Raw genomic sequence first — 24,336 nt, forward strand, 5'->3', positions numbered from 1 at the left:
GACAGCAGGTTCACAGCCTTGCAGGTGGAACCTAGGTTTTAATCCTGCTTTGGTTCCTGAGTTTGGGGTCCCCTGCCCACTTCTTAGTACATCTCCCCCTTTTTTGACCAGTTGGGAATCCAGGAAACGAATGTAAGGAAAAACCCAAGCAGGTTCACTTTTATCAAAGCCTGTTTTCAGCAAGGTTTCTTGCCCAAGCCATGATTGGTATGGCATGCCACCCTCAATAAACCATGGTTTGCAATCGATCCAGGCAGGCTTCATTTTCAGAGCCAAACTTTGAACAAACTACTTTGTGGGCTGCTACTGTGATAACCGCAAAGAGACTTGGATCTTCTTCTCTGCCTAAACTGAAGACGGCTCCCAGAATTCCTGTCAAAATTTGGGGAGTTGAAAAAGTCCAGGAATGGTTGGCCGGGGAATTCTGGGAGTTGAAAATCCACCCGTCTTCAAGGCATGGAGACACAATGTTTCTTAAACCTTGATGGATACAAGGTTCTTATGTTCCAAAGATGTGTTTTTTCCCCCAAAAAGCAACTAGACTTCCTTGTTTTTGTTTCGTTTTTTGTTGTTTTATTTTATTTATTTTATTTTACTTCAAATTTATATACCGCCCTTCTTCCTGGGAAGTCAGGGCGGTGTACAGCCAGATAAAAACACATAATATAAACATTAAGAACAGATTAAAAGGAAATATCTCAATTTGGCCAAGAATTTAAAAAACATACAAATTTAAAATCATTTAAAAGGATTTGTTAGTCCAGTTGACCTGGATATAATGGAGAATCTCCACAGATAGACAAAGCTGCCTTATGCTTATCCATCCAAATGTTGGGTTTAAACCCAGATCAGCTTTTGAGCACAAGCCATGTTGGCTTAAGATGGGCCCATTGGCCAAGGGCTCTCATCAACTGCTGTGTTGGTTCCAAGTCTTTTTATTTCAAAGTCTTGGCTTTTCTCTCGTTTCCCAGGGTGTGATGGTCGGGATGGGCCAGAAAGACAGCTACGTTGGAGACGAGGCCCAGAGCAAGCGAGGAATCCTGACTCTCAAGTACCCCATCGAACATGGCATCGTCACCAACTGGGATGACATGGAGAAGATTTGGCACCACACCTTCTACAATGAGCTCAGAGTCGCCCCGGAAGAACATCCTGTGTTGTTGACGGAAGCTCCCCTGAACCCCAAGGCCAACAGAGAGAAAATGACTCAGGTGTGTGTATTTCTCAGTGGGCCCTTGCAAAACCCGTTTCCCCCTTTCTATAATGTTTTTTTTTTCTCCTGCCTACAAAGAAAGAATACTTTTGCAATCTTTGTTCATCCTTCTTTGTTCATCTTTTATTTTTCTTCTTCTTTTTTTTCTTTTCCTCCCAGCTCTGCAGGATTTTCTTTTCTGATCTGAGTCTCTCTTGCTGGACCTGGAAAGGTTTTTATCTGCTCTTTTCCAAAACAAAGTAGTTTTCTCTCTCCCGTTTTGTCTACTCGGCTTGTGAGCATCACCGCTGCTGCTTTTCTTTTCTTTCTTTCTTTCTTTCTTTCTTTCTTTCTTTCTTTCTTTCTTTCTTTCTTTCTTTCTTTCTTTCTTTCTTTCTTCCTTCCTTCCTTCCTTCCTTCCTTCCTTCCTTCCTTCCTTCCTTCCTTCCTTCCTTCCTTCCTTCCTTCTCTCTCTCTCTCTCTCTCTCTGTCTCATCTCTCTCTCTCCCCCACCAAACTAACTTGTTCTGAGTGATTTCTGTCATGTTCTCTCACTTGGTGAATTTGCAAAATTGAAATATGCAAATAGAGGGAGGAGGAGAGGGGTGATTTGCCTTAACACCTGGGATATGAAGGTTTGTACGTGTCCAGCATGTGTTTGATATTTTTTCGAGAGTGTTGTTCTGCGCATGCCGTAGATGGAACCTCCCGTTGGCCCAGATCTTCACGGCTCTCTCTTTTCCCCCCAATCTCCAGATCATGTTTGAGACCTTCAACACCCCAGCCATGTACGTTGCCATCCAGGCTGTGCTGTCCCTGTACGCCTCTGGCCGTACCACCGGCATTGTGATGGACTCTGGTGATGGTGTCACCCACACTGTGCCCATCTACGAAGGTTACGCCTTGCCCCACGCCATCCTCCGTCTGGACCTGGCTGGCCGCGACTTGACCGACTACCTCATGAAGATCTTGACCGAGAGAGGTTACAGTTTCACCACCACGGCTGAGCGAGAAATTGTGCGTGACATCAAGGAGAAGCTGTGCTACGTTGCCCTGGACTTTGAGCAGGAGATGGCCACCGCCGCGTCCAGTTCCTCTCTGGAGAAAAGCTACGAACTGCCCGATGGGCAAGTCATCACCATTGGCAACGAGCGGTTCAGGTGCCCAGAAGCTCTCTTCCAGCCATCTTTCTTGGGTAAGTCCTTGAAGGACCGCTGTCTTCAAGTAGAATCTGAACTTTGGTTGAAGGGCATCTGGAAGGGAAGGAGAAGGTAGTGGGGTTTTTGGTGTCTACTTGTCTTCATAGAGTGGGCATCTTCTCTTGGCAGGCATGGAATCCTGCGGCATCCACGAAACTACCTTTAACTCCATCATGAAGTGTGATGTTGACATCCGTAAGGATCTGTATGCCAACACCGTCCTCTCCGGTGGCACCACCATGTACCCTGGCATCGCCGACCGGATGCAGAAGGAAATCACCGCGCTGGCACCCAGCACAATGAAAATCAAGGTGAGACTTGGAGCCTGGACACCTGGGCCTATGGGGGGGCTAGGTTGAGTGTAGTTCCTTCTATAAGCTTGGAACATTGTGATGCCCCAAGCAGCAAACTGGGTTAGCAATCACAACTTCTGCTTGTCCTTCTCAATGGAGAAAACCTTGCATTGTCCCCACCGGGTGGCCAAACTAGTTGGTAGATTATGGAGGTTTGTATCAAGAATTGGGAGCCTAGGGATGGTTTGCCCCCCCCCCCCCACCTGTCCTTTAACTAGCAGCATGTGATGGCATTGGATGGAGGGATGCGGTGGCCTAGAGGTGGCGCTCTCGCCTCACAATCGGGAGGCTGTGAGTTTGATCCTAATTAGAGGCAGGTATTTCTCTCTCTGGGCACCCTGAGAACTATATTTGCTGAACAAAACTCCGCCCTGGCGACAGGGAAGGGCATCCGGCCAGTAAACACTCAGCTTCCATTCAGTTGCGCAGACTCCACCTCGCAAGGGATTATGGGGGGTCATTTTAAAAAAATGTGATGCATTGGATCTTGAAGATCAGTCACTTGATTCAGCTTCCCTTCTAATTGCTTCCTCTTGTCGTCTTCCAGATCATCGCCCCACCTGAGCGTAAATACTCCGTCTGGATCGGAGGGTCTATTCTGGCCTCTTTGTCTACCTTCCAGCAAATGTGGATCAGCAAGCAGGAATACGATGAATCCGGACCATCCATCGTTCACCGCAAATGCTTCTAAAGCAGGACTCAGTTACCACAATAGCATTTTTTTTCCTCTTTTTTTTTTTTTGACAAAAAAAAAATAATAATTCCCCCCCCCCATAACTTGCGCATAAGCGAAAAAGTTTTGAGATTTGGCATGGCTTATTTGTTTATTTGGCGCTTTGACTCAGGATATCAAAACTGGAACGGTGAGAAAAGGTTTTGATGGTGGAAGCCTTTATTAAAAACAAAAATGCAAAAAAAAAAAAAGTTTTGGAGCGAACACCTCCCCCTCTCCGACCCCTCCCCTTCCCTCCCCACTGATCCTCCCCCCCCTCCCCAGTTCTGCAGTGCATCTGAGGACTTCGATTGTATGTGTCTTGTTGTTTCTTTTTTCTTTTTGAAAACAAGTCATTCCAAATAATTGTAAAACTCATTGAGAGGAAGTTAAACCGGCCTCTGTTGAAGGCGGCAGCCCAGCTCTTTCTCGAAGAGCACAAAACCAGATTTCCAAGGTTTATTATTCCTTTTTTTAATAGAAAGTATTAGCTTTGTCTGTCTGTGAATCATGATTCAAGTGTCTTCTTGTCTCTTGCGCCTTAAAACAAAACTTTAAAAAAATAGCCACACTTGATCGTCATTTTTTTTTTTTTTAAGATTATTTTGGGTCAGGTCCCAAAAAATAAAAATAAAATAAAAAATAAACGGGCTGCACGAGTTTCTCTTCTTCCCAATGGAACGAACGTGTGAAGGGTTTTACAGTCTCTCCCTCCCTTCTGTGTTTCCCCCTCCCCACTTCCCAGAGGGAAAGCACCCATTGCACCCTTTTGATGCCAGTATGTGTAAGGGGTACCAGGGTAGAGGGGAGGGGCAGGCAAAACTGTATACACTGACTCAAAAAAAAGAACAAACAAACCCCAGTTTCAAATAAAGATGCACAACCATAACTCTGGATTGTTTTTGGTTTTTAATCAAGCCAGCGGGAAGGTGTCGTTGGTGGACTTGGGAACTTGGCGAGTTAGAAAGTTGGCACAAGTTACCCCCTTACCCAGAATCTTGCTTCCTTACGTTTTTCCAAAACTTGTTTTCCTAAGGTCCCTTTTAGAAGGAGTGTCCAACCTTGTCAACCAACAGCGGACTTCAGTTCTAGAATTCCCCAGGCGCAACATGGTTAGGGAATTCTGGGAGTTTAAAAAATCCGCAAGCCTTCAAAGTTGCCAAGGTGGGAGGAGAACCCGGGTTTAAAGGATGTATTGTTATTTATTCCAAAGAGATGGGGGACCTAGAGAAGTTTTTCACGCTCAACAATGGAGCCAAAACCCCAATTTGGACTACCAACAATGTTGACAGTTGCTTTCTTTTTGAGATGATCAGAGAACAGAATATTATTGATTTGGTTTTTATCCGTCTAGTTCTTTTGTAAGTGTAACTCAAGGCGGCAAACCCACCTAATAATCTTTAATTTTTCTTACAACAACCCTGTGAGGTATGTTGGGTTTGCGAGAAGATGACTGTCTTTTCACAGGCCAAATCACACCGCATGTCGCTCTAAAACTGATTTCAGTGCCTGGCGATTTGAAGATGGATAGACTTCAACTCCCCAGAATTCCTCCTCTAAAAATCCTGGGAGAGTTGAAATCCATGCATGGCAGGCTAGGAAATACAATAGGAGATGATGAACATCTTAAAAGAAAAAAAAACACTTTTAAAAGTAAGAAAATAGAGAGCAAAACCAGCAATTCCTATTTATTACAGTTTCAGCTCCTCTTCTAAGCAATTATACCGATTATTCTCTATATAAAATGTTTTGTAAATTTAGGCAAATTGCAGTCCCGAAAAGGATTATTCCATCAAACTAGGATTATGGCAGGACATAATTTCTTTCACAAGATGATAAAAACCCCATAGTTTGCAAGAGCCAGTGGTGGCATCCCCACAATGCATGATGCCCAATAACAATCAATCTCATGAAGTCTTTCCAACCAATACTTTCCTAAATCATGTTTTTCAAACTTTGTAATTCTAAGGTAGATGGCTCTCAACTCCCAGCATCCCCCCCAATTCTGGGAAATCCATGCATGATGGTGATGGGGGAATTCTGGGAGCTGCAGTCTGGATGCTGGTGGAATTTTGGGAATTGAGGTCCATGTATGTTGGAGGTGGGGGGGGGACTCTGGGAGTTGAAGTCCACTCATCTTCCAAGTTCCTAACTGCAAAAAACCCATATGTTGGGAGTCCCCAAAATGCTTTTTTCAAGAGGAAAATGGAGTTTCTTGTTTGAAAGTCCAGTTGCCTCTTGAAAAAGCACCTTTGGGACAACTATGACCTGGATTTTTATCTGGATTTCTAAAGTCTCAACAAAGATGTTGAGACTTTAGAAAGAGTGCAAAGAAAAGCAAGCAGGATGATTAGGGAACTGGAGGCTAAAACATATGACGAACGGTTGCAGGAACTGGGCATGGCTAGTCTGGTGAAGAGAAGGACCAGGGGAGACATGAGAGCAGGGTTCAAATATTTGAGGGGCTGCCACAAAGAAGAGGGAGTCAAGCTATTCTCCAAAGCACCAGACAAGGAATAATGGATGGAAAGTCACCAAGGAGAGATTCAACCTAGAAATAAGGAGAAATTTTCTGACAGTACAATGGAAGCTGTGGGAGCTTCAGCCCTCAAATCAAACAGAATAGAGTTGGAACTAAGGGACCTTGTAGGTCATCTAGTCCAACCCCCTGCCCAAGCAGGAGAACCTACACCATTTTTGACAGATGTGCAGCCCAGTCTTGGAAGACTTTCAAGAAGAGACTGGACTGCCCTCTGTCAGAAATGGTATAGGTTCTGCTTGGGCAGGGGGTTGGACTAGATGACCTACAAGGTCCCTTAGTCCCAACTCTATTCTGTTTGACTGAAACTCTTCATTCTATGCATTCTATGGATGACTTGACAATCTCCATAGACAAATGTGGGAGCAACACAAAAGGCTTTAAAATGGCAATTGCACAGGCTTGGAAACCCCCAAATTTCAGGTCAGAATTTGCACCCCCCCTCCCCTTCTAACCCACATGTGCAACTGCAGGGGAGAGATCCCCCCCCTCAATTCAAATGCACGAGTTTGGGGTGGGGTCCCCCCCCTCCGAAGTTGGGAAAACCCGGGCAGTTTTCTCCCTCCCTCTCTCCCCCCTCCCCGTGCTGTGGTGCATAATTGGAACATTCCGGCTGCATGTGAGGCCCCGCCCACCTCGGCGCTACCGCCTTTGGCGCCTCATGTAAGATGGCGGCCGGAAAAGGAGCGGAAGTGACGTCGAGAGGGGCGCCGGAAGTTCCCGCGTCGCTTCGGTGTGCCGGCTGAAGGGAAAGCCGTATGAGGCGAGGAGACGGAGGGCGAGCGTCTCGGCTGGCTCGGGCGGGGGTCTTTTCCCGACCATGGCGTCCTCCTCCGGTGAGGTAAGCCCGGCTCGCTGAACAGGCCTCGGCCTTCTCCTTTTCGGGCCGAGGGCCTCGCCTTCCCCGTGAGCCTCGGCGTTTCCATGGCAACCCCTGACTCGCAGGGCACGTCTGAACCCGGGAGGCCGCGTGTCAGGGCAGGGGGTGCCCCGCGGGTGTGGGGGGGCTTCGTTTGGCAGCCGCAGCCGCGATTTTGGCTGAGTAGGGCGGGGAGAGGTTCTATTTCTGGCAAGGGTCCCTGTGGCATTGGACGGCCATGAAAAAAGGGGGAGGGGAGGCTTCGGGGGCTTCTGGGTTTTTTTTTTTTTTTGCAGGTCAGTGAATGTTGAGTGACAATCTGGCCCCCTTCCAGATGTGCTGGACAACCTTCCCCCCCCACCTTTCTTAAACCAGCTGTTGGGATCCTGCATTTTAATGGGAAAGGGCTTTCAAGGCAGACAGCCTTTGGGGGGGGGGACTGTCTCTCCCATCATCCACAGCCTGCCTGGCCAGTTAGGTTTTGCCTTGCCTTCCTCGTCCAAGTTGCTAAAAGGTTCTTCAGGTGGGCAAATGGAAGAGAGGAAATGCAAGGCAAGGAAGGACTGGCGAGTCGGGCAACCATGCAAGAGATGAGTTGAGTTGGGTTGGGTTGGGTAGAGTAGAGAGAGAAGAGAAGGGAAGGGAAGGGAAGGGAAGGGAAGGGAAGGGAAGGGAAGAGTTTATTGGCCAAGGGTGATTGGACACACAAGGAATTTGCCTTTGGTGCATATGCTCTCAGTGTACATAAAAAGACAAGATACGTTCGTCAAGAATCATAAGGTTTAATGATAGTCATTAATGACATTTAATGACAGTCATAGAGTACAAATAAGCACCCTATCAGGAAACAATATCAATATAAATCATAAGGATACAAGCAACAAGGTTACAGTCATAAGTGGGAGGAGATGGCTGATGGGAACGATGAGAAGATTAATAGTAGTGCAGACTTAGTGAATAGTTTGACAGTGTTGAGGGAATTATTTGTTTAGCAGAGTGATGGCGTTTGGAAAAAAACTGTCCTTGTGTCTAGTTGTTCTGGGGTGCAGTGCTCTATAGCGTTGTTTTGAGAGTAGGAGTTGAAACAGTTTATGTCCAGGATGTGAGGGGTTTGTAAATATTTTCACAGCCCTCTTTTTGGCTCGTGTAGTATACAGGTCCTCAGTGGAAGGCAATGGTAGCCATTGTTTTTTTCTGCAGTTCTAATTATCCTCTGAAATCCGTGTCTGTCTTGTTGGGTTGCAGAGCCAAACCAGACAGTTATAGAGGTGCAGATGACAGACTCAATAATTCCTCTGTAGAACTGGATCAGCAGCTCCTTGGGCAGTTTGAGTATTCCGAGTTGGCGCAGAAAGAACATTCTTTGTTGTGTTTTTTTGATGATGTTTTTGATGTTAGCTGTCCATTTTAGATCTTGAGATATGGTAGAACCTAGAAATTTGAATGTCTCTATTGTTGATATTGTGTGTTGTCTAGTATTGTAAGAGATGGAAGTATGGAAGGGTTTCTCCTAAAGTCTTACCACCATTTCTACATTTTTGAGTGTGTTCAGTTCCAGATTGTTCTGGTTGCACCACGAGGCTAGTTGTTCAACCTCCCATCTGTATGAGGATTCAATTTTGTCTCGAATGAGACTGATCACTGTTGTATCATCTGCAAACTTCAATAGTTTAACAGATGGATTGTTTGGAGATGGAGGAGGAGGAGAAGTAGAAGAAGTAGAAGTAGATTATTAAAGAAATAAAAGGGTCTTGGAGAGCCTGTTTGCTTGTAGTGATAAAAGCTGGAAGCCAAGGGACCGTGAGTTCTAGTCTCACTTTAGGCACAAAGCCAGAGCTGAAGAAGCTTCTTGGATGAGAAGCAAAACATCTTCAAAGAAAAACCAGAAAGTCCAGTTGCCTCTTGGAAAAAAAACCACCTTTGGGATAACCAGGACCTGGGTGATGGAGAATCTCCATAGACACAAAGCCAGCTGGTTGACTTTGGGCCAGTCGCTCACTCTTAGCCCTAAGAAGGAGGCAATGGCAAATCACTTTCTAAATCTTGCCAAGGAAGATCTTGCAGGGCTAGTCCAGGTGGTCATCGGGAGTCAGCACAAAAGGCACACAGAAAAGCATAAAATGTGTGTGTGTGGGGGGGGGGGACCCTTTACACGGAAGGCACCTCAGGGGAAAAGGAAGTAGCCACCTTGGAAGTGCACAGTAACTGAAAGCAGGGTAGTGTGGGTGACCCCCTCCCCCTTGCATCAATACCCCTGCCATCTTTTATCTTTAAATAATCTTATTGTAATTTCATTGTTTGATTGTTTAGCCATCCCGAGTCATTGGGCCTATAAAGCAGGGGTGTCAAACTCAAAGGCCCGGGGGTCTGTTCCAGCCCGCAGGATGCTTAGATCTGGCCCGCGAAGCCGCCCTGGAAATAGCAAAGGACCGGCCCATGGTGCCTCTGCCAGTGAAAACAGAGCTCGCGAGGGCCAGGCGCAGCCCCCCCGAGCTCCGGAGGGTTGCAGGAAGCTGTCTCAGCTGAAAATGGAGCTTGGGAACCCGTTTTTGCTGGCAGAGTGCTTGGGCCACTACAGGTGCCCCCCTGACACAAGTGATGTCATGCTGGCCATGCCCCCTGGCCATGCCCCTCCCAGCCTCCCCCAAGGTAAAACACAACCCTGATGCGGCCCTCAATGAAATTGAATTTGACACCCCTGCTATAAAGTATTATTGGTAGCCTTAAGCAGAGATAAGATGCAGGCACAATACTGGGGTTCCTGTGCTTCCATTACTCTCTAGTCTAGGCATCCTTCAGCCTTTGGTGCTGAATTTTGAAACAGTTTCATTCTATGCTGTCTCAGCAGCTCCTAAAATATAGTTGTCTCTGTTCCTTGACCAGCTGTGTCATTAAATCACCCACCAAAACGGTCTTTTCAAGACAGAGTAGTAAAAATGATACCGCAACAGTTCTCAGTTGATTGGGTGCCTTGAGGAATCGGACCGATTCCTTCCCCAGCTTTTCGTTTCTACTGTGTCCTTTTCTGAGTCCTTGTTTTTCCTCCTGCAGGACGTAACCGGCGAGGAGAACCAGGAGGAGAATATTGGCATGAACTTAATGGAGTTTTCCGACGAAATCCTCTTGCACATCCTGCGATATACTTCCGTGTCGGATCTTGTCTTGAACGTGCGAAGCGTCTGTCGGAAACTCTCCGCTCTCAGTCTCGACAAAAGCCTCACTCACACGGTGATGCTGCATAAAGATTACCAGGTGAGCAGGGGCTGCCGAAGACGATCCAGAATTAGGATGACGCTGGATGAACCGGGTGTTTAAAAATCTTGATTTACAGTCAGTGGGTCTCTCTCGGTCACACCAGGACTCTGCAGCAAGAAGAGACTGAAGACATGACCCTAAAAAGCTCTTCCTTTGAGCTTTCTTATGGCCTTAGGATGGGGGAATTATCCTTTCCTCGTTTTACTTTAAGAAGGATATAAGGGAAAAAATATAAGGGGAAAATATTCTGACTTTAGAAGGATATAAGGAAAAAATACTGATTGGTTTTCTTTGGAGTTATCCTAAGCTCACCATTCTGCATTAATGTAACCCCTTTTGTCTGTTTATACCGTCTCTTAGGTCTGTTCAATTTGGTGGCCAGGCTATTCTTTGATCCAATTACCTGGAGACCACCGTCCCAAGACAATCCCACAGATTGAAATTTTGTCCTTTGCAGTATGACAGCCCTCCTCCCGCCAATCCCCCACTCTCAAAAACCATTTTCCCTGCTTGAAAAAGCAGGCTTTTGCCAACCTGTTGCTCCTCCAGATGTGATGGAGCTGCCCAGGATCCTTAAAATGTTGCAATCTCGACACATCCAAAGAACATTAGTTGGTCAAAGCTGGTTGTGAGAAACCGGTCTCTGTGTTGTTTCCCTTTTCAGGCTAAAAGGAAACGACTGTGAGGGGAATCTGCTTTTAACGTGGTTAAGGTACTAAGTCTGGAGACACTGAATTCTAGTACTGCCGTGGGCATGAAAGCCAGTTGGGTGTCTTTGGGCCAGTCCCTTGGTTTCAGCCCCTGTTATTGTGGGGAAAATTGGAGGAGGAAGAAGAATAGCGTGTGTTCGCATTAATTTATTTATAAAAATAATAAAGGTGGGGTATAAATAAATACATAGAATAAATGCACCTTCTTTGGTTTGAAGAGATTTCCAGAGGCCTCTTAACATCAAAGATGGCCTTTGGGTAGGGAAGATTTAGGGTGTTCCCACCAGAATCAATGGCGGTTACTTTCGCATTCCCTTCCCATATAGCTTCTCCAGCACTTGCCCGTGATCATAAAATTCGGCTTTTTCAGTCTTCAGTCCCTGAAAAGGCGTGTATGAATTGTCCTAAGCTTGATCAATAAATCTAGGCCTGCCATAACCGGGATCCTTTGATCTCCCAAACTGTTTCTACTTGCAGGTGGACAAAGACAAGATGAAACAGCTAATGAAAGAGATCGGAAAAGAAATCCACGAGCTGGACATGACCGGCTGTTATTGGTTGCCTGGTTCGACTGTCGATCAGGTGACCCGCTGCAAGAATTTGGTGAAGCTGAACCTCTGCGGCTGCCACCTCACCTCCCTTCGCCTTTCGAAGATGCTCTCGGCCCTGCAGCACCTCCGCTCGTTGGCCATCGACGTGAACCCCGGCTTCGACGCCTCCCACCTGAGCAGCGAGTGCAAAGCCACCCTGAGCCGGGTGCTGGAGTTGAAACAGACTCTCTACACGCCCTCCTACGGGGTGGTTCCTTGCTGCACCAGCCTGGAGAAGCTGCTGTTGTATTTTGAGATCCTCGATCGATCCCGGGAGGGTCTGATCATCTCCGGGCAGCTCATGGTAGGAGAGAGCAACGTGCCCCATTACCAGAACCTACGGGTCTTTTACGCCAGGTTGGCGCCTGGTCCGGTCAACCAGGAAGTGGTGAGGTTGTACTTAGCAGTGCTGAGTGACCGGACGCCGGAAAAACTTCACGCTTTCCTCATCTCCGCCCCCGGTGGGTTTGCCCAGAGCTGTGCCGTCAAAAACCTCTTGGATTCCATGGCCAGGAACGTGACGTTAGACGCCCTTCAGCTGCCACGGTCCTGGATGAACGGATCCAGCCTCCTGCAGCACTTGAAGTTCAGTAACCCTTTTTACTTCAGCTTCAGCCGCTGCAGTTTGTCCGGCGGGCAGCTGGTCCAGCGTGTGTTGAACAGTGGCAAAGACCTGGGCAGTTTGGTCGGCTTGAACCTGAGCGGCTGCGTCCACTGCCTGTCGCCCGATTCCTTGTTGCGGAAAGCGGAAGACGACATCGATAGCGGTATCGCCGAAGCCCTGGTGGACACCTGCTGTAACCTGAAGCACCTCAACCTCTCCGCCGCCCACCATCACAGTCCGGAAGCCCTGGGGAAGCACCTTTGCCAGGTCCTCGCTCGTCTGAAAGGCCTCCTCTCTCTGGCGCTGCCGGTTTGCGCCGTGGCTGACGTGGCCGCCACCCTGCTGACGGTCGACAAGCCTTCGGTGCAGCCGGTGGCTCACTCGGTCTCTCAAGGGTTCGGGAAAAAAGTCCGCATCGGGGTGCAGACTTATCCCAGGAACTGCTTGGAGCAGAGCCATCCCAGACCGCCGTCCTCTGTCTTTTGGACTCTTCTGGAAAGCCTCCCGTTTCTGGAAAAATTAGAGCTGATCGGCTCCAGTTTTTCCTCGGCCATGCCGCGGAACGAGCCGGCCATTCGGAACTCCCTGCCCCCTTGCAGCCGGGCGCAGCATGTCGGGGACGCTGAAGTGGCTGCCATTGGCCAGCTGGCGTTCCTGCAAAGCCTCACCTTGGCTCAGTTGCCCAATATTCTCACGGGCTACGGGCTCGTGAACATTGGGGTGCAGTGCCAGCGGCTGCGGACTCTCTCCTTGGCCAACCTGGGCCTGATGGGGAAAGTGATGTACGTGTCGGCTCTGGTGGACATGCTGAAGCACTGCAGGTGTCTGCAAGATCTCAGGTGAGAGAGCCCAGCAGCTTTTTTTCCCTTTCACCCAGGGATCCTTCCGTTTCATGGTCCCAAAGGAGGCTAAAACATAAGAACGGTTGCAGGATTTGGGTTTGGCCAGTCTAGAGAAAAGAATGATGGCATTATTCCAGTATTTGAGAGGCTGCCAGAAAGAGGAGGGGGTCAACTTGGAGGGCCTGGATAAGGACCCGGATTGTGGGGGCAATAAGCTGACTTTGTATAAAAAAGAACACCGCTTAGGGGGCCCCGAAAGCCCTACTAAGCAGGTATATACAAAAGTATGAAGGCTGTTGCTTAACGCATTGTAAGCTGCCCTGCGTATTTATATTTTCGATATAAATCGAACCAATAAATAAATAAATAAAAGAAACTTATTCTCCAAAGCACCAAGAGGGCAGGACAAGAAACAATGGATAGAATAGAATAGAATAGAATAGAATAGAATAGAATAGAATAGAATAGAATAGAATAGAATAGAATAGAATAGAATAGAATAGAATTCTTTATTGGCCAAGTATGATTGGACACACAAGGAATTTGTCTTTGGTGCATACACTCTCAGTGTACATAAAAAGAAAAGATACATTCATCAAGAATCATAAGGTCCAACGCTTAATGATAGTGATAGGGAACAAATAAGCAATCAAACCATATTAGGAAAACAGTCAATATAAATCGTAAGGTTACCAGCAACAAGTTGTAGTCATACAGTCATAAGTGGGAGGAGATGGGTGATAGGGACGATGAGAAGATTAATAGTAGTGCAGCCTTAGTAAATAGTTTGACTGCGGGAATTATTTGGAATTATTGTTTGGTTGGAAACTAAGGAGAGAAGCAGCCTGGAATTAAAGGGAAACTTCCTTACAGTTAAAACAAATAACCAGTGGAACAACTTGCCACCAGAAGTTGCGAGTATTTCAGCACTGGAGGTTTTGAAGAAGAGACTGGGCAGCCACCTGTCTGAAATGGTCTAGGGTCTCCTGCTTGAGGAGGGGGCTTCCACCTCTCTTCTATTCTCCAGTTCTATAGGTGCTTTTCAAAAGATAAGTGAACTTTCTTGGGTTTCTTTCTTCTCCTTGAAAACGTTTCGCTTCTCATCCAAGAAGCTTCTTCAGTGCTACAGAAGAGGAAGCTGCTCCGCAGCGTCTTGAGTCCCCTTCACCTGAAGTCTTGCACCAGTCTTTACCCCTTGAGGTGTTAAATAGGCGTGGTCCAGGACAGGGGTCCCCAACCTTGGCAACTTTAAGCCTGGCAGACTTCAACTTCCAGAATTCCCCAGTCAACTTTGCCGGTTGGAGAATTCTGGGAGTTGAAGTCCGCCAGGCTTAACGTTGCCAAAGTTGGAGACCACTGGTCCAAGATATGCGGAAAGTCCCCTTAAGGCCTTGTCCTTCTTGTTGAGGGTATTCAAGAGAGCTCTGTTCCTTACTGAGGACGAGGGGGCCTCTTTCCCATGCAAAATGGGGCAATATCTGGGAATCAGAGCTGTTTCTCCCCCTATGTTGTGACCTAGGCCCAAGTAGTTATTACCAGACACAGTCAGTCCTAAACAAACATCTTTTATTATAACAGCTGAGAATTTACTTCATTCCCAGCTTAGTCCCAATCAATTCCAAAACAAATTCTTCGTAAACAGTCCTTCGGCCTTATCACCAACCTTTGTCTTCTTTGGCACCCTGCCAAAGGCTTTTCTTGGCAAAGCCCCAGGAAGTTCAGAAGCAAGAGACACCGACAAGAAACAAATGTAGCAACGTTGCTTTTCTACAAAGAACCCAATGGCTCGTTGCTGCTCTTTTAAGTCTTATGGGAGGGGCCAATCATCTCCTGGCCTTACTCCCCAGTCGTCCTTTTTGCTTTAGCTGCTCTTGCCTTCTGGCAGCTCTTTGCATGCGTGCACTAGGAACAGGCTCCTCCTGTTCCTCTGCCTCTCTGCTGTCCGACTCTGGAGGCTCCGGAGTCCGCACATCACTCCCAGATGGCCCTGGCCCCATCTCTGCCTCCGACACAGAGCCCTCATCTGAGCCTTCCCCAGACTCCAGGACTGGCCCATGGTCCTCCCCAGCCTCCTTACTGTCCGACTCTGCTGCTAGCTCCGCTCTGTGGGCTACTGGCAGACCACAACACTCTATTCCATCTCTATAAATGTTTATCTGCCTTCAAAGGAAGACTTAGAAAAGGTAAATTTTAATCAGGATTTTTCAGAAGATGATAGAGCAACAGCGCCATCTGGTGGATCGAGCGGCAAATTACAGGATGGGTTTTTTTTTTCCAGTCCTGCTCCATGGTTGAAGACAATGGCTTCAAAGTTGCCCTAAATTGATTTTCACCCCCTCCCCCACCACCAGAGTGTTAGATAATAGCTCCCCAAATTCCCAGCGGCTTCATGATAATGCTGCCCCCCCCCCTCTTTTTTCTGTATCTGTTTTGCTATCTAAGGATATTTAGTAAGGTCTCCTCAATTCTTCTGAATCGAACGCTGCCCTAAGAGGCATTATTCTTCATCCTTGCCGGCTTGAAGATGGGTGGACTTCAAGTCCCAGAATTCCCCAGCCAGCCATGAATCATAGAGTTGGAAGGGACCAGACAGGTCACCTAGTCCAGTGTTTCTCAGCCCTTGGCAGCTTGAAGATGAGCGGACTTCAACTCCCAGAATTCCCCAGCCAGGATGCCAGAATTCTGGGTATAAATAATCCTCAATTTATGACCGCAATTGAGTTCAAAATTTATGTTGCTAAGCGAGAAATTTGTTAAGCGAGCTTGACAACCTTCTTCTTCCTCCTCGCAGGCTTGAGCAGCCCTACTTCCACGCCAACGCCCAGTTCTTCCACGCCCTGAGCTGCTGTTCCTCCCTGCAGCGTCTCTGCATCATCTCCCGGAGTGGGACCCTCCAGTCCGACGCCGTGATGTCCTTCATGGCTGCCTGCCGCGAGGTGATCATGTGCCACATGTTCATGGGGGAGTCGCTCACCCTTTGCAAAAGCCTACAGCAGACCCTGATACGGAGGTGAGTGCAAGAAACCGCATCGGATTCTCTTTTTGGCATGTTCCTGTTGGGTCATTAGAAGGGCAAAACATGATGATTCAGCTTCTTTCTGAACAGTTCCTTCTTCGTTGTTTTAACTCAGGGGTGTCGAACTCAAGGCCGTTCTGGAAAATGTAAAGGGCCGCCCACATCACTTCAGCCCGGTCTACCCAATGCAAAGAGGAAACATGCCAGCAGTTTAGGGAGTGGTGTCAAGCTGGCCTTGTCCCAACAAAAACCCCTTTTATTGAATTGACAGTGAATTCCTCTCCAGCAAAGTCTTTCCTCTCCCACCGTGTCCAGGGGTCACGTGATCCGCTGTTCTGACCTTCTGACAAGCCGAGTCAATGGGGAAGCCCGGTTCACTTAACAACAATGTTATTAACGACTGCAATGATTCGCTTAATCGCTGTGGCAGGAAAGGTCGTAAAGTGAGGCAAAACTCATTTAAACAAGCCACAGTGGCGCAGTGGTCAGAGTGCAGTACTGCAGGCTCCTTCTGCTGACTGCCGGCTGCCTGCAATTTGGCAGTTCGAATCTCACCAGGCTCAAGGTTGACTCAGCCTTCCATCCTTCCGAGGTGGATAAAATGAGGACCCAGATTGTTGGGGGCAAGAGGCTGACTCTGTAAACTGCTTAGAGAGGGCTGTAAAAGCACTGTGAAGTGGTATATAAGTCTGGTATAGCTTGGGAAGGAAGGGAAGGGAAGGGAAGGGAAGGGAAGGGAAGGGAAGGGAAGGGAAGGGAAGGGAAGGGAAGGAAGTAAGCCAGCCATAGTGGTGCAGTTGTTATAATGCAATGTTGCAGGCTATCTCTGCCCACTGCCAGAAGTTCGATCCTGACCAGCTCAAGGTTGACTCTACCTTCCATCCTTCTGAGGTGGGTAAAATGAGGAGCCAGATTGTTGGGGGCAAGAGGCTGACTCTGTAAACCGCTTAGAGAGGGCAGTAAAGCACTGTAAAGCAGTATAAAAGTCTAAGTGCTATTGCTAAACATTTCACTTAGCAACATAAATTTTGGGCTCAATTGTGGTCGTAAGCCGAGGACTATATTCATTCCTTCACTTGCCCCCAAATATCTCATAACGGCCCTGGGCTAAACTGGAATCTCCAGTTCTGTTTATGCTCTCTGCAGCTACCAGGTCTTCAGCTGTTCTCTCCCACGTTCCTAATTCTGATCCCTTAAAAAAAAGCGATAACGATCAGTGCAAAGCTGTGAACAATATAACACATTATTCTTTGCCTTTGATTCTTCGCTGCGGTCCTTTGTTTGTGCTGTTATGGTGAGATGAAAAATTAATAACATCTCGTTTAGCTCAGACTCGTCAATGAATCCGGAATTGCCTTCCCCTAATGGACATCTACTTTCTCGCTCGTAATATCTAAAGGCGTTTGGCTTCCGCAGCTGAGCCAAAACTTTGGGCATTGATAAAAGTTCATCATACTTAGAGGCCAGGGGTCGGCAACCTTAAACACTCAAAGAGCCATTTGGACCCATTTCCCACAGAAAAGAAAACTCCGGGAGCCACAAAAACCCTTCCCCGTGCCTGACTATTTCTTGAGCGGCCACAAAACTAGCATATTAAAACGTTCTGTTTTCTTCTGAAACTTTTCTTTTCTTGGATTTATCCATGGTTGGCCTACCAGAGGTTGAAAAGCTCAATAAATCGCGTGCCAGCGAGTATTGGCAGTTGTGATGCATATTTTGAGCGACAGGGAGCCACAGCAGAGGGGTGAAAGAGCCACATGCGGCTCCAGAGCCGCAGGTTGCTGACCCCTGTTACAGGTAATCCTCCACTTACAACCATTGGTTTAGTGCCTGTTCGAAGTTACAACGGCCCTGAAAAAAAAGCGACTTAGGACAACTCCTTGCACTTGCAACTGTCACTGCATCAAATGACAAAAATGTGTATACTTGCAATCCTCGACTTACAGCATTCGTTGAGGGACCGTTCAAAGTTACAACAGCGCTGAAGTGACTCAGGACCGTGTTTCAGAGTTACGACCTTTCCAGCATCCCCCACGATCGCGTGATCAGAATTCAGACGCTTGGCAATTGGTTCATACTTACGACCGTTGCTGCTGAACCAGAGTCACATGATCCCCTTTTGCGACCTGACAAGCAAAGTCAAACGGGGAAGCCAGATTCCCTTAACAACCGTGTGACTAGCTGCCAGCGATTCGCTTAACAACAGAGGCAAGAAAGGTCGTAAAATGGGGGCAAAACTCAATTGTGGTCGTAATTCGAGGACTATCTGTATTTACAACAGTTGCAGGTGGGTGCTGGCTTCCAACAAGCAAAGACAGTGGGGAAAACTGGGTTTATTTATTTATTTATTGATTGATTGATTGATTGATTGATTGATTCGATTTATATGCCGCCCTTCTCCGGAGACTCAGGGCAGCTTACAATGCGTTAAGCAATAGCCTTCATACTTTTGTATATACCTGCTTAGTAGGGCTTTGCCCCCCCTCCCCAAAAGCGGTGTTCTTTTTTATACAAAGTCAGCTTATTGCCCCCACAATCCGGGTCCTCATTTTACCTACCTCGGAAGGATGGAAGGCTGAGTCAACCTTGAGCCTGGTGAGATTTGAACTCGCAGTAATTGCAGGCAGCTGGTGCTACTTAACAGCACTTTAGTCTGCTGCGCCACCAAGGCTCATAGTTCACTTAACAACCAGGAGAGACAAGTTCCAACAAGTTTATAAAATTGAGCAGGGCCCCCTTAACGTCCGCTTTGCTTAGCAACGAACATCCCGTTGTGCTTATAAGTCACAGACGACCTTATAGCCCCTCGTCCTTCGCGATGATGTCCGTTTCAGCCTTATCATAACTTTTTGAGGTGGGCTGGCCTGATTGTGACAGCACCAAATCCCTCATCCATCCTCCAAGCATATTTCCAAGCTTATTCTGGTTGTCATCACTACACAGGAGAGTGTAGAATTCAATAGACCAGGCTTGTCTCTAAGCATATATATATATATAATTTTTTTCCCCCCCAGTAGCTCTTTGGAGCAGAAAAAAAAAATCGTATGCGGCTAAGTGCTTTAAATGGGGTGGCAGATGACAGCTGGAACAATATGGGAGATATTGCATGCCCCGTTCCTGCCAGAAATAACATTCACGGGCGGCTTAATCCTCTTGTTTCTTAAAACAGCCGCCCGAACCATTTTTCTGATGCCTGTTTCAAAAGCACAAAGCCGAAGAGGGCAGAATGCGGTTTTTCCACTTTCTCAGCCAGGACGGAGGGTGGGGGGGCTGGAGTTAATGAAAACCTCCACGGGGGGGGGGGGTGAGCCTTCCTGTGGGTCTTTTGTGTGGCTGTTAATTTAGGTTGTGTAAAAAAAAAAGGGGGGGGAGATTAGGGAAGGGGACTGTCAAGAGACAACTAATCCTCACGACTATGTTCAGCCAGGCCCAAGAGAAATCTGTCTTCCGCTAGCCTCTGGATCGTCTCCAGAGCTGGGTTTGATGCTCCCCTGACAGTGGCCTTCAGGGATTCCTGCGAGGGTCTTTCCCAGCCTTACCTGAACGTGGCCTATAGGTCATTATAGGAGCCTGGATAGCTCTGCAGACAAGGCACTGTAATTTAACACCAGCTGTCTGCAATTAAAGTAAGATCGAATCTCGCCAAGGCTCAAGGTTGACTCAGCCTTCCATCCTTTCTAAGGTAGGTAAAATGAGGACCCAGATTGTGGGGGTAATAAGCTGACTTTGTATAAATATACAAAAGGATGAAGGCTATTGCTTAACGCACTGTAAGCCGCCCTGAGTCTCCGGAGAAGGGCGGCATATAAATCAAATTTTTTTTAAAAAAATATAGGCTCTTTGATTGATTGTTCGGTTTGATTTCTAGCCGTGTTTCTCAACCTCAATCCCCTGGGGAATTCTGGGAGTTGAGGTTTTTTTTTTTTCACATCTTAAAGTTGTCTAAAGAAGCACTGATTTGTATACCAATATGATGCATAAGATAATGCTATATCAAATTGCTGCTTATTAGCACCAATCATAAACTCTTCCTTAAGGTTACACAGTCCTCACAGCGGCTGCTTCGCCAAACCATGTTCTAAATAAACCATCATGTATGAAGCAAGTCAGGGTTTCCAGCACGCCGCTAGATACCAAGAGGGTTTTTTTTTTATTTACTTCCTTCCCCTTAAATATTCAGCTTTTCTTCCGATTCGAAAAGGTGTTTTTCTTGAACGAAGGAAGGCTTTGCAAATCCCTGCCTGTGGCACCTCCGGGCAGGTGAGGTCCTGTCCCATCTTGTTCCATGCCACACCTGTAGCTTTCATCCCCAAATCTTCTTCCTCTTCATAAGAGTCAGGCTGTCTTGAGTTTCCCCCTAGGTGGAGCTCTGGCTGTTCCTTAAAACATCCCCTCCATCCATCCTTGCCTTTACAAATCCTGCCCCCCCCCTTCCTCCATCCCTCCCATTCTGCAGGAAAAGTTGTTATCACCTTGGGTCCTTCCTCCCCCCCCACTCCTTCCCTCCCACTCCCACTGCAGAAGCAACACCAAGCAAAGAATTTCAACAATGGAGCTACTACCACTAGGTGCCAACCTGCTTAAGAAAAAAAAAAAGCAGCTTTCTATTCATGACAGAAGGAGCTGGGGGAAAAAACAGGGCAACGTTAAAAAGAAATGTTTACCTCTCTTTGGACTCTCATTTCTCCCCCCCCCTCTCTGGTTATTTATTTATTTACAAAAATGTATATTAAGCAGCAGTGTTTGCTTTGCCCCTGAGATGCTGGTCTTTCCAAGGATGGGCGGATGGGAGAATGAAGAGCGGATTTTGAGGAGCAAATCCAGTAGCTCTCCGTCTTTCTCTCTCTCTCTCTCTCTCTCTCTCTCTCTCTCTCTCTCTCTCTCTCTCTCCCTCCCTCCCTCCCTCCCTCCCTCCCTCCCTCCCTCCCTCTCTCTCTCTCCCTCTCTCTCTCTCTCAGTCTCTTCTTGAAAGCCTCCAGTGATAAAGTAACCACAACTCCTGGAGGCAACTTCTGTTCCACTGGTTTAATTGTCCTCACTTTTTGGACGTTTCTCCTTAATTCTAGGTTGCTTCTCTCCTTGGTTAATTTCCACCCGTTCCTTCTTGTCCTGCCTTCTGGTGCTTTGGAGAATAGCTTCGCCCCTCCTCTTCTTTGTGGCAAGCCCCTCAAATACTGCAATACTGCTCTCCTGTCGCCCCTAGTCCTTCTTTTCTCTAAACTAGCCATACCCAAATCCTGCAACCATTCTTCATATGTCTTAGCCTCCAGGCCTTTGATCATCCTAGTTGCTCTTCTTGCACTTTTATGCATCAGAGGAATTTTTTGTACATTTTATGTATCAGAGGGTAAAGGATCCCCTCGCACATCTGTGCTAGTCATTTCCTGACTCTAGGGGGCGGTGCTCATCTCCGTTCCAAAGCCGAAGAGCCAGCGCTGTCCAAAGACGTCTCCGTGGTCATGTGGCCGGCATGACTCAACTCGCACGGGACGCTGTTCCCTTCCCACCAAAGGTGGTCCCTATTTTTCTCCTTGCATTTTTTTACCTGCTTTCGAACTGCTAGGTTGGCAGAAGCCGGGACAAGTCACGGGAGCTCACCCCGTTCCACGGCATCAGGGATTTGAACCGCTGAATAGCCGACCTTTCGATTGACAAGCTCAGTGTCTTAGCCACTGAGCCACCGCATCCCCCTTTTTTTTCCTTATCCCTTTCCAAAGTTCCTTCGCTCCTCGAGTTGTCGTAAACAGTCTCTCCAGTATTCTCCCTTCCCACACACACATACACATCCATGCTCAGAGCAGCCATCACACCCTTGAAATATTTATCTTCCTTCTTCCCCTACCGCACCCCCATCCACTCCCTTTAATTGTCGTTTAGTCAAGCTTAAATATTTAATTCCGCTCTCTCTCCCCCCCCTTTTCTACTTAGAGCTGGTCCCTCCAGCTCATTAATCACCATCAATGCCTCTTCTCTGAAATGGGCTCCCTCTGGTTTGACAACCTCTTTCGAGTGTTACTTGAAACACTCAGGGTTTTAATCCTTGTGGGGGGGGGTTCAGCCTCAATTTCTGGATCACAGGTAGGACTCAACACCTCTGGGGAGAAGCCGTACTAAAGCTGGGCGTCCAGATATTAATGACCGAGTTTGCTTGCCTGCCTCCAGAACCGAAGGGAGATTGGGAATAGGAGCAGTGTTATTTTTAGGTTTTTATTAATAGGATCGGGTTTTTTTGTTTTTTTGTTTTATTCCTTGCCAGTTTGGTGACAAATGCATGTGAGGTGAGACCTCTTCTTTAGGAATTCTGGTTGCAAAAGGAAGCACGTTGGTCTGTGCTTATTGTCTGGACTGTGTGTCTTTCTTGGAGTAGAAGACCTCCAAGGTCCCTTCCAACTCTGTCCTGTCCTGTCCTGTCCTGTCCTGTCCTATCCTATCCTATCCTATCCAATCCAATCCAATCCTATTCTAAACTCTTATTCTATTCATTCTTTATTCTATTCTAAACTCTTATCCTATTCTATTCATTTGTTATTCTGTTCTGTTCTGTTCTATTCTATTCTATTCATTCTTTATTCTATTCTATTCTATTCTATTCTATTCTATTCTATTCTATTCTATTCTATTCTATTCTATTCTATTCTATTGTTTATTCTATTCATTCTCTATTCTATTCTAAACGCCTATTCTATTCTACTCTATCCCATCCCATCCCATCCCATCCCATCCCATCCCATCCCATCCCATCCCATCCCATCCCATCCCATCCCATCCTATTCTATTCTATTCTATTCTATTCTATTCTATTCTATTCTATTCTAATTCTAATTCTAATTCTAATTCTAATTCTATTATTATTCTCTTCTCTTCTATCCTATTCTAAACTCTTATTCTATTCATTCTTTATTCTATTTTAAACTCTTATTCTATTCTATTCGTTCTTTATTCTATTTTATTCTATTCTAAACTCTTATTCTATTCTATTGTTTATTCTATTCATTCTCTATCCTATCCTATCCTATCCTATCCTATCCTATCCTATCCTATCCTATCCTATCCTATCCTATCCTATCCAATTCTAATCTCTGTACAGGTAGTCCTTAATTTACAACAGTTTGTTTAGTGACCATTCAAAGTTACGACGGTGCTGAAAAACATGACTTACGACCGTTTTTCACACTTACGACCGTTGCAGCCATCCCCATGGTCACGTGATCAAAATTCAGCCACTTGGCCACTGACTCGTATATTTAAAAAATGAATATAAATGGGAGCCAGATTTTTTACATCATGGGGACCAAAACTGGATGCAGGATTCCAAGTGTGGCCTCACCAAGGCCTTATAAAGTGGTCTTAACCCTTCACGTGATCTTGATTCTATCCCTCTGTTGATGCACTTAGAGAGCAATCAGTTTCTAGGCTCCTTTCCTCGTGGCATTTGGCATTTTTCGTGGCGGAGGGGGTGCGGGGTGTGACGCCTGCCTTCCTCTCCCTTTCCTAGCAACTCAAAACCAAAAATATTTGACCAGCTGTCGATAAAACAAGAAAATAAAATCACTACCCGTTTAAAAACCGATCAATGGAAAGCAAGTACTAGATGTTTGGCACGCCTTTAAGAAGAGAGGGGTGGGGTGGGGGGTCTTTAATGGGTCTGGGGGAGGGGGAAAAGACAAGGGCCAATTTCCTTAGCTGCTTGGTCCCAAAGGTGTTTTCCAAAAGGCAACTGGATTTTCTTGGGGGGGGGTTTCCTTTCCCTTCTCATCCAAGAAGCTTCTTCAGTTGAGAAGCTGAGAATCTCCATTGAGATTCAGTTGTTTTGGTTCTTTTTTGTGGAGAGAGTGTGTGTTTTATAACATCCAGGACCCTTAGCATTCTCGAACGAATGTATTCCCAAGGCCAAAGTATCTTCTGCCAGTGGCCGTAGTTAGCTAGATATTCTTCTAATTAGTTAGTTAGATAGTCTTCTTCTCTTCCTTACTAGTATCTAGTAAGGAAGATAGATAGATAGATAGATAGATAGATAGATAGATAGATAGATAGATAGATAGATAGATAGATAGATAGATCTATCTATCTCTTCCCACTTACGACTATAACCATGTTGCTTGTATCTTTCAATCTATATTGTTTTTATTTGTTTCCTAGTACGATTTGATCGCTTATTAGTAACCTTGACTATTACTAAGTCTTGTATCTTTTTATTCTTGACGAACGTATTTTATTCTCCTTATGTACACTGAGAGCGTATGCACCAAAGGCAAATTCCTTGCGCGTCCAATCACACTTGGCCAATAAAGAATTCTTTAAATAAAATGAATACTAGTTAGAACTGCAGATTCTAAATTTGCAGAAACCTGCAGGTGCTGTCGAAGTGAAGTAAGGAATTCTTACTCGGGACGACAGGTAAAAGGTTGCTCAGCTCCGGAGAGCAGCTAGTGCATCATGTGAGGAAAAGCATTGGGCCTCGGGGT

At 46.5% G+C, this 24,336-nt stretch overlaps 2 protein-coding genes across 3 annotated transcripts in view; both read left to right on the top strand.

Annotated features, from left to right (window-relative positions):
• Nucleotides 1-4,345, top strand: part of ACTB (actin beta) — a 6,684-nt gene extending 2,339 nt beyond the window's left edge. The window contains exons 3-6 of the mRNA XM_034436576.3: nt 972-1,211; nt 1,949-2,387; nt 2,521-2,702; nt 3,292-4,345. Of these exons, the coding sequence (XP_034292467.1) occupies nt 972-1,211; nt 1,949-2,387; nt 2,521-2,702; nt 3,292-3,435 (1,005 nt within the window). The 3' untranslated portion in view covers nt 3,436-4,345. The remainder of the gene's footprint in view (nt 1-971; nt 1,212-1,948; nt 2,388-2,520; nt 2,703-3,291) is intronic.
• Nucleotides 4,346-6,713: 2,368 nt separating this feature from the next.
• FBXL18 (F-box and leucine rich repeat protein 18) overlaps nt 6,714-24,336 on the top strand; it is a 29,771-nt gene continuing 12,148 nt past the window's right edge. The window contains exons 1-4 of one of the 2 annotated variants that reach the window (XM_034436577.3): nt 6,714-6,836; nt 9,906-10,106; nt 11,297-12,852; nt 15,647-15,865. In XM_034436577.3, the coding sequence (XP_034292468.2) occupies nt 6,816-6,836; nt 9,906-10,106; nt 11,297-12,852; nt 15,647-15,865 (1,997 nt within the window). In that variant the 5' untranslated portion in view covers nt 6,714-6,815. The remainder of the gene's footprint in view (nt 6,837-9,905; nt 10,107-11,296; nt 12,853-15,646; nt 15,866-24,336) is intronic. The other variant, XM_060684008.2, reaches the window with a different exon arrangement.

Source organism: Pantherophis guttatus, chromosome 14 (genome assembly GCF_059756535.1).
Source record: "Pantherophis guttatus breed Tessera chromosome 14, ASM5975653v1, whole genome shotgun sequence".
Classification (NCBI taxonomy): Eukaryota; Metazoa; Chordata; class Lepidosauria; order Squamata; family Colubridae; genus Pantherophis; species Pantherophis guttatus.